Source organism: Argiope bruennichi, chromosome 10, assembly GCF_947563725.1.
Source record: "Argiope bruennichi chromosome 10, qqArgBrue1.1, whole genome shotgun sequence".
Taxonomy (NCBI): domain Eukaryota; kingdom Metazoa; phylum Arthropoda; class Arachnida; order Araneae; family Araneidae; genus Argiope; species Argiope bruennichi.
In genome coordinates this window covers 40586164-40596612 of record NC_079160.1, presented here as the reverse complement: position 1 = coordinate 40596612, position 10449 = coordinate 40586164, and the positions used below count along the sequence as shown (strand labels likewise).

The 10449-nt window shown below is 26.2% G+C and overlaps 1 protein-coding gene across 3 annotated transcripts in view; it reads right to left on the bottom strand.

Moving 5' to 3' along the window:
* Positions 1-475: 475 nt before the first annotated feature.
* LOC129988347 (peptidyl-prolyl cis-trans isomerase 1-like) overlaps positions 476-10449 on the bottom strand; it is a 33780-nt gene continuing 23806 nt past the window's right edge. Inside the window, exons 11-17 of one of the 3 annotated variants that reach the window (XM_056096547.1) lie at positions 8822-8875; positions 8584-8634; positions 6719-6822; positions 6469-6555; positions 3823-3912; positions 2573-2647; positions 476-698 (exon numbers count right to left, since the gene is read on the bottom strand). In XM_056096547.1, coding sequence (XP_055952522.1) covers positions 638-698; positions 2573-2647; positions 3823-3912; positions 6469-6555; positions 6719-6822; positions 8584-8634; positions 8822-8875 — 522 coding nt within the window. In that variant the 3' untranslated portion in view covers positions 476-637. The remainder of the gene's footprint in view (positions 699-2572; positions 2648-3822; positions 3913-6468; positions 6556-6718; positions 6823-8583; positions 8635-8821; positions 8876-10449) is intronic. The other 2 variants (XM_056096546.1, XM_056096548.1) reach the window with 2 other exon arrangements.

The window sequence follows — 10449 nt, the reverse complement described above, 5'->3', positions numbered from 1 at the left end:
GTAAAACTTTAAAAAAATTATGGAAAAATGAAAAAACTAAATTTCTACACACATATATATAATTCAAAATATCTGTTCTTTCAAAAACGTTGATAAAACTTTTCATTACAACATCATTTCAATACATATGCATACTATCTAAAGTAAAAGGAAAACAACAGTGAACACATTAAATTAGAAACAGACTAAATGCAAAATATCTTTGATAAAACTTTTCATTACAACTATTGAATAACATCATTTCAATACATATGCATACTATCTAAAGTAAAAGGAAAACAACAGTGAACACATTAAATTAGAAACAGGCTAAATGCAAAATATCTTTTAAAAAAAACAGAAGTTCTAAAAGATGTGTACTGCTATCAAAGTATACACATATTTTTTTCTATTAAATTTAAATGCTTATTGTAGAAGTTTCAACATTCATTAAAATATTTCTTTATCACAAAACACTTTTCGTTATATACAGATAAAAATATCATGGTAATCACCAAAAACATATTTCAAATGACTGAAGAAATAACAAAAAAAAAAAAAAAAAAAGTCCTAATCATTGAGCAAATATTTATAATGTATTACTTAAGAAAAGTATCCAAATATAGGAACATTTTTGGTTTTTACTGAAATACCACTTTTATATGGTCTCATTATTTCGAAGAAAGTTTTCCAGGGCATTAAGTTCCACTCCTAAAACTCTGTAAAAAAATAGAAAAAAAAAATTACGATTTGAAAGAAAGAAAATAATTGACAGTAAATTAATTTCAGTTTAATTTAGTCACACTAATGTCCTATTTTATTTTGAAATATAAATAATATTTATTCTATTTTTTTAATTTTATTATTCAAGTGCTTAAGGATAGACAATACAGTACATTTCCGAGTATCCGGCCTAGTTTCCTTTCATCGTAATTAAATGAAAAAGGCAAGGCGTCTATTAAGTCATCGATTCAAGACTTTTTCAAAACCTAAAAACTAAGTTTTGACTCTTATCTTAGAGTTATCTTTTCATATCTATGTAACCATTTATCAGCGAAATATAAAATCAGTTTAAGCCAGTTTTCTTAAGAATAAAGCCTACAACTTAATTTAATGTCTTGTTTATGTTTCCTGCATTTACTGGGCATTATACAATTTATGTTAAAATGTAAACAGTTTATATACTTTAATTTATTTTTACTCTACTAAATTCTTGAAAAGTGCAGTGCAGTGCAGTAAATAAATATATAAACTACCAGCACAGAATTTTCTATTTTAACTCGACACGTTACCGACAACTGCTTCTTAATTCACCGGGCCACGGCTGCGTTCACATTGAGATAAATGGTACTCAATAAGAAATGAGAAAATACGTATTATGACAGTAAGTTTTGGATAAAAACTTTGCCTTCTGATATTGTTGGGAAAAGAAATGAACTTACAGAACTCCGACCTATCCGGCTTTTTATTTATTCGGCCAGTCCACCCACCACATTAGGCCAGATTCTCGGGAGTGTAGTGCATTTTTTACCCGTCTTCTGCAAAAACAAATTTCTTGGCTGTTCGACTCGTGAGTATCCAAGATATAATTATTGCCCATGTGATAAACATGGATTTTCTAGGTGCAATCCGCATACTTGAAGCGACTGACCTTGCGCCTTGTTGGCGGTCATCAAAAATGCAAGCCGAATGGGGAATTGCAATCGTTTGAAATCAAAAGGCATGCAGGTGAGAATAATGGGAATGCATGGAATGAGCACATCTCCATTCGACTTTCCGTTAAGAATAGCTCCCAAGATTTTTGCCGCATGTTGGTCTTCTGATTCTGATACACGTGATTGGGTAGTACATAAATGTTGTCTTTCAATTCCTGCCGCATGTTGATCTTGAGATTCTGAAGCACGTGAATTTGCAATTTGTAAACAATCTGCTTCGGTTGTCATTCCTTGTTTGTTTGAGAAGCTCGAATTCGCCTAGTTCTACGTGCTGCGCTAGTAGATCTACTAAGAGACGAACGTTTGGGAGGCATGTTTTTTGACCAAGCTATTAACATGATATATGCTTGTATATATCGTGAATCCGAAATATCGTTTGTCGATTCACTGAATAAATAGAAAATTACTGTTTGCACCAGAAAATTTCCAACAATACGTGCAGTTCATTGCAGCCAAAATAGTTTGCACGATGAATGACAGTATTTTGTGTAAATAACTATTCATTAACGAAAAGAAAGAAAAAGAAAAAGAAGAAAAAAAATTAGCGCTTGCAATAAATATTTTCCGCTTTCATTTCACTCGCATTGATTGGCATCGATGATAATAATTTTATTTTGTTTTATAAATGTGCGATTAAATCCGAATGACATGTGTCGTTTGTCAATTTTAAAATAATGTTGAATCATAAAAACGATTTGTTCGTAAATTTTATTGTGTTGAAAATACATGCTAATAATTGTACTATGCCTATAACCTTCGCGCAAATGCAAGCAATAAATTGGCAAAGTTTTATTTCAATTGGATGAACGATACGGAAGCGCATAAAATACGAACAAACGAGCATTCATTTTTATATATTAGATTAATAAATTACTTACGTCATAGGCGGCTCATTTTCTGGAAAAAGGGGTTCTATTTCAAATACATGATCAGATGCACCCTTACCATTAAACCTTGAAAAGGCAAACAAATTTTACATATTACCAATTTTGAGACTATAACATATTCCTTAAAAAAAAATTTTGCCAAAAATGTGTAATTATATATTATTCGTTTATAATATAATGATTAACTATAATATAATCTATATATATTTTATGTTTGCAAAATTTAAATTATTAGAAGATGACAAAAAGGTGGTAAATTCTCTTCTTAAATACAGATTTGACTTTGTTGTCCAAAATAGATTATATATGTGAAGTTCTATTTATTTGGTTAATTAAATGAAAATTATGAAGAGACTACACATCAAATTAATTCTGGTATCTTGTTTGATAGAAAACTCAATTTACATCTTTAAATTTAATAATTATAGCAAATATTCAAATAATATTTTTTTTTTAATTTGCATTCCATTCTTTTTATTATGAAACACAGAAACCTATGTAACATAAGACAAATTTCTTTTCAACTTTTGGTGTGGTATTCTAGAAAAAAATAGCTTTATAACGTTGATTAAATACTTACTTTTATATTCTTTTCCATTTATGTTTTAAATCCAATATAAAAACAGATGAATTGATAAATTGACGCAGAATGAAATTACAGTATATTACAAGGTATATTTTGTGGAATTTTTTTATAAGAGAAGTTGATAAATTAGAAATCCTGCAAATATTTATGAAAAATTTTTATTATCTAACACACCTTAGAATGTAAAATTTGGAATTTGTCAGTGACACAAAATTAGAATGAAAAGAAAGAGTAAACTCAGGCAAAATTAATATTAGAGAGTCAGTGAGTGTGCGCGCACACCTGTTATTGTGAATACCGAATTACATTTATTATTGTTATTGTGAATATTGAAGATACAGAGAAACAGGGAAAGGGTAGCAATGTTATTAGCACTGTGAAACACAGCAGCCTATCTCCAGCCACCAAGAAATGTACTGTTTTTCTTGCACCTTCCAAAAATAGTATTTTAAAAAATCTTTTGATTATTTGAATGTAATATTCATCAACTGCTAAGTACCATGTACAATTTAAACGCTTCTTAAATTTCTTTTGTTATAAATCAACTAATGAAATAAAAATTATTGTACTCAAGATAGAAAATTAATCAAAAGCATAAATTCTTTAAACCACCATATTTACATAATGTCACCATTTAAAGCCAATCTTTACTAACCAAACACGATCTCTTTCATTTTCAATATAAGACCTGGTCAAATAATCTTCATCATATCTAGCACTGAAAAATTCTTCATTATATCTGGAGCTGAAAGAGAAATTTTAAATTATTTATGGTAATTTAAAAAACTGAATTCAAAAGAATGTTTCAAGCATTTTATTCAGAAAATATATTTAAAAGTTTATTTCTATTATATTATTAGAATGCACATGGAAAAAAATGTTTTTCTAAAAGCAACCATTTTACGTTTCATTTAAATTACTTTTTTCCCAAGTTTTTATTTGAACAGTGTACAGAAAAATGGTTAAAATTAATTCCACATGAAGCACATTAATTAGAAAGTTCTGAAATTTCTCTTAACTGATCTCTAAACTATGAAATATCTATTTCTATATCTTTTCAATTTCAACCTTTCCTGTTAAAGTAAAATGCAACACTGCCAAACTCATGTACATTGATTTTTCAAGCAAAAGCACAAAGTTTCATTTCTGGTGTAAAAGTAAAATAGGAAAAAATAATTTCTGTAAAGATATATTTTTACAATTTATAACACTTAATGAAAGATACTTCAATGAAGAAATAATTATTATTGATCTCTTTCAATCATTATTTTAAAAGTCAGAGAAGAAATGGCTATATGCTATAACTCTGAAAAAACACCGTAGTTTCATTTATAAAATCTTCAAAGGATTTTACTCACATAAAGGTAAGTTAAAAGGTTTAATTTATTATATATATTTCACAAGAATTCTCGAATCAAAGTTTATTCTTCACATTGTATTTTAGCAGATGCGAGTAGAAAATACCATTTAGAAGTGCAAGACATATTAGGTCAGATATATATATGTCAACTACATGCTTAGTTTATATTCCCAATATGAAACAGATTAAATATTCTTGCAAGCAATCATTTCAACAATATTTTCCTTAAATGTAAATTTAGGAACCAAATTAATAAGGCAACTTCTCAGACCGACCTTAAACTAAAAAAAACATATTTCAAACACAGAAATTTCCTTTAAAAAATGTCAGCTTATAATAATTAAAATAATGATAGTAATTTTTGGTGATCTTTATAGCTGCAATACTAAATTTTCCTAAACACAAAAGATACTCACTACTGGTAAAGAATAGAGAAAGCCTTTATGGATAATTGTACTTTTGATTCTACATGTTCCACAATACAATATTTTTTTGAAATTAAATCATATAATTATATATTAATAAATTATAATTTAATTAAGAGTTTATTCAACAACTTTATTATTACAATAATATGTTCCCCAACAATTAAAAAAAGATGAGAACTGAAGCATACATAAAAATTAATATAATTTCCCAATATATTAAATAATAGTTCAGGAAACCTTATGCTAATCAAGATTTTACAACATATCTGCCTATTTCATTTTGGTTCTGCAGCTGATTATTCCTTGCTTTTTTTATGAACAAGAAGTTTCTTTAATCAGCCCCACAAATTCTCACACAGAGTAAATGTCTGAGTTGTTCCCTAGAAAAATTTAGAAGTCTTCTGCTCACATTCAAATATAAAATTAGTAGGGGTTTTTTTTTGGGGGGGGGGAGAGTCATATCTATTCCTCACATAAAATCAGTAGTTATTTTCAGGAGCCTTGTTATCTGAACTATTATTTTTTACAGACAGAACACCTCAGAAAATATAATTATTGTTAAAATAAAATATTAACTACATAAAAAGATTAAAAAATAAAAGGAAGAAAACGCTTGTGGCAAAAATAAGGTCAATTAAAGATTTTTAAAAATTCAATTATTACTAAATACATTTATTTATTTGTTTTATTCTAAAACATTCCATGAAGGGGGAAAATAACACAGTACAAGAATGCATTGTAACAAGATTTTAAATATTAAAATAAAAAAATTTAAAAAAAACCAGAAAAACATTAAAAAATTTAAAACTGAAAATTATAATAATAAAAAAGTTATTGCTATGGCAAATACTACTAAAAATCAATTTTTTTTTTATTTGCTACATAACTGGTCAGTCAAAATTGTCGCATAAATTAGGAATTCCTGAAAGTCCTTATATTTGACAAATTTTAATTTATAGTCTCTTTTTGCTCAATTATTTCATCTTTAAATTCTAAACTTGCCAAAATTAATCCTCTTCTTAATTTATAATAATTTTAATATTAGATATGAATAATTGTTTATTGATAAGACCATGATATTCATTTCTTACTTCTCTTTTCAATGATTATTATTCAATTCCAAACCAAAATTTTGTCATTAATTTAACTTAAAATATGGAATACTTCATTGAAGAGACTGAATTCAATAATTGAATAATTTATAGTTCAACATATATCAATAGTTATAATGCATCCTGCTTAATCTATTTATAAAATATCATATATATTTCATTATTCTTTTTCTTGTTTGTTTAAGAAAGTTTTCTAAACAATTTTCAGCAGGTATACAACCTCCCATTTACCAAATTTTGAAATCAAAGCTTTTATCTCTTGATATTTTTGCTTTTATTCATTTAAGGTAATAATACATTAATATTAAATACTGTTTTTGTCTTCATTTGTTTACTTAATTTAATTTCTGGATTAAAGTAACAACAAATCACTCATATAAATAAATAATATTCTATATTACCCCCATGCTTCTGCATGTGTTGAGAAAAGTGGCTCTTCTAGAATTTCGTCTTTAATTGGTTCATGTTTAGCACCTGGTTCTTCAAGCCTATTTTTTAAAGAAACACATTTTACAATTCATCCTCAATCATTATATTTATGCCATGTTTAATGAGTTTATTAAACATACTGAGTATTTAATTTTATTTTACTTATTTTTAACTAGTAATAAAATATAGCAATTAAAATGATAATTGAATTAATCATGTTACCTGGCATTATTATAAGATGGTGCATTTGTTGTAAAAGACTGCAATTCATCATTGGGATCATCAACTACTTCTTGTTTAATTGGCAGCCTAAATTCCAGAGAAGGCTAAAAATAAAAGAATAATACAATAGCAATTAAGATTTACAATTTTTTCCAGGGGAGAAAAAAGCACTTTCTGTTTCATCCTTTAAAATAAATAACCAAAAATAATAATTTGAAGATTCCAGCACACAAATTTCAAATTCTACAAAAATAATTTGGGCAAGATTACAAAAATATATAGATAAATGATAATTTTAGTCCAAATTTTCCTGATGAAGTAGCAGACTGGCTGAGAGGATAATACTAAGTACAAGAATCTTTTTATTCAAAATTCAAACAGTCTTTTCAGTTTATGATTAAAATAAAAGAAATTATACCATTCACTAAAAAAAAAAAAAAAAAAAAGACAATACTCACGGAAAATGGAGAAAAACTTTAATCTGGTATCTTGTATTCTTTATATCTGACTCATTATAAATATTTATTAATAATAAGGATGAAAGTGGGTGTGCTGGTACTGGAGAGGTCGGACTATTTGACCTACAGCTACCATATACAAAAAATTTCTTAAATGTGTACTTCAAAGCAATTTTTTTTAAATTTTAATTTTAATTAAGTTAAACTGAATTTTAGCGAGGTTTTTTTAAAAACAATAACTACCGAAAATATTATTGCACAAAATTCAATTTTATACAGTTTCAAAATCTGAAAATCGTCTTTTTAATTATACCAATTTAATAGTCATGAGAAATTTTCTGAATTTTTTAAAAAATATTTTATAGCTTGATTTACAAAAATAGATTATATTATTACCATGAAATACAAACTTTTTTCATTGTTTTATTAAATATTTAATCGCTTTATTTTCTTCCATCATTGAAAACTATTTAAGGTTAGATGAAATGGATATTCACGTTTCTAACACTATGATGTTATGGCACTGGACTTCATAAGAAAGCTTCATGAACACAATAAACAAAGATTAACTAAAAGAATTAAAATGCAGGTCTTCAATGTTAGACAGTTTGGCAGAATCACAGATCTAAAATAATTTAAATGAAACTATATATAACAAATATTCCTGTCGAGCCTGCTGCAACTAGTAAATAATAGGTGACAAATTATTCCTCATACATAGAAAGTTTCCACTGGTTTTTAAAGAAATTGAAAACCATATAATATGTATGACTTTGTAAAGAATCAAATTAATGAAATATCCAATGCAATATTTGATAAATTCAGACCAAAAAATATCAAATAAATTACCAATGAAAATAGAAAATAAAGATATAAGACTGCTTGCTGCTACATTTTACACAAAAATAAGTACATTTGAACAGCTAAGAAGATAATGAGAATAGAAATACAGTTAGAAATAGAAGATAACCTTCAAGATAAGATGATCATAAAAAATATGTCGTCAAGTTACTTCAAATATATTTATTAGTTAAGATAAAACTCAATGGGAAATGCTTTAGCCAAAAATTGCCATGCATTTTGAATGATTAATAGAAAGAAGAAAGGCAAAAGAAACACTAAAAATAAACTCTACATAAACTAAACACGGCATGCAATACTGAAAAGCAAGCACAGTTTTTTACAAGCAAAATTGTAGAATACATATGTAGTTGTAATTTGTACTATAACTATTGTATATATATATTTATCATTATCATCAGCAATGTGAATGAGATTTAGAGAAATCAAAATATTATAAAGAATATTTATGTTAGTTTAAAATTATTATTTTCTTTATCATATATTATTAACTTTGCTTGCTAGTTCTTTTTAAAAAAATATTTAAGATATGATGCTTCTGATTACCTCAGCAGTTGCAACCGAGCCTCTTGATTTCTCTTTAGACTTAGATGCAGCCTGAAAAAAGCATTCAAAAATTTCAGCATGTTTGAATGTTATAATGTAATCTTTTCATGACATTTTTCTTTGAGTAATATGATTAACAAAATTATAAAGTGTTAATAAACGACCTTTTATATCCATACTATTGTTTATTCATTAATTTTTTTCTAAATAAATATTAAAAACATATGCTTTTGATTACCTCAGTAGATGGAACAGATTCTTCAGATTTCTTTTTATTTTTATTTTTGGAAGCCTGGAAAAAAAAACACATTAAAAATTTGGACAGAGCAGATTAACATTTTGTATCAATTATTTTAACAATTTAGATGAATTTTTTTTATGGTGCAGTCTATTTGTGATACTACCAATTCAAGTATATTATGTAAAAATAATAAAATATAAAATACTAGAAATGACTAATTAGCAGTCTAATTTGCCAATTTGTATCAGAGACATTACATGAATACCTATACAATTATATAAATATTAATTCGTTCTCTTCCATAAAAAAAATTAAGACACACTGAAAATTTCATTTGGAGTATCATCAAATGTAAATATGTTAGGGAACAAAAATTAACAATAAACATCATATTATGAAACTTATACTATCATTGTGAGCTACTTTATAAGAAAAAAACAACAACAAAAAAAAAGCAATATCAACTTAACATGGTTCTCAGTCAGTCGGACATGCATTAATGTATCACGTGTAATAGATTATACATAAGAAATCCTGCAGATAATTAGCATGGGGAATAGATTTCTATCTCCAGACTCTCCTTCCAAACAGTAGTTTACAATCCATTATGTTTTATAAAATTACGGATATTCCTCATCTGCACTTCTGAACACTTTTTGAAAACACATTCCACCAGCTATTCTTACATAGAAAATTCCCATTAAAATTTTTTTCGTGCATTTTAAAGATGTTGAGATGTTTCATGACATTTAATTTTTTAAAATTTTTTACTATCTGGCATTATCTAATATAGTAATATCTTGATGAAATTTTAATTTCACAATGGCTTGATTTATTTGATGATTCTATTCCAAGATAATCATGCTATATTTATTGAGACCCTGTTACAACACATAAAGTAATTTATTTACAATACATTACTTTTAAAAATTTGCTTACATCCTGTATTAGAAATTAAATTTTGAAATAAATTCTTTTGAATAAGCAAGTCAGTAAAAAAAAAAAAGTTTATATGACTTGAGGAGAAAAATCAAACATAATAGAAATTATGCACGGAATAATGATTTAAAATATGCTCAAAATCATGTTTGTTTTGAGTTTTTAAATCACTGCTCTGGATTTTATTACAAGTAATTACACATTAATTATAAATATGAACTTTGTTAAGTGCAATTATGTTATGTACATTATCCATGAACCAAAATGCATATATCAATAAAAGCATGATAACAAACAAAATGATAAAAATATAAATAAAAACATGATAAACCATTTATTTTATTTTTTAGAGAAGGGAAGGATTATTTATTATATTTAAACAAATATATATTATCAATGCAAAACATATTAAGCTTTGAACCATATTCAATAAAAAATTAAATAAAAGAGTATGTAATTTATGTTTGTTCATTAAAATTTCCTAATAAAAGAGAACATTAGCATGTCTGCCACAATCTGGCAAAATTTGTTCATCATTGAATAATACACCAACAATGAAAGAGAATGAACAGTCACTGAATTTTCATTCTCATATTGTTTTCAAGAACCATTCTACTGATAGAATAATAACCACAGATTAATTCTATTCATATTACTAGAACAATTTAAAATCTGAAAAAAAAAAA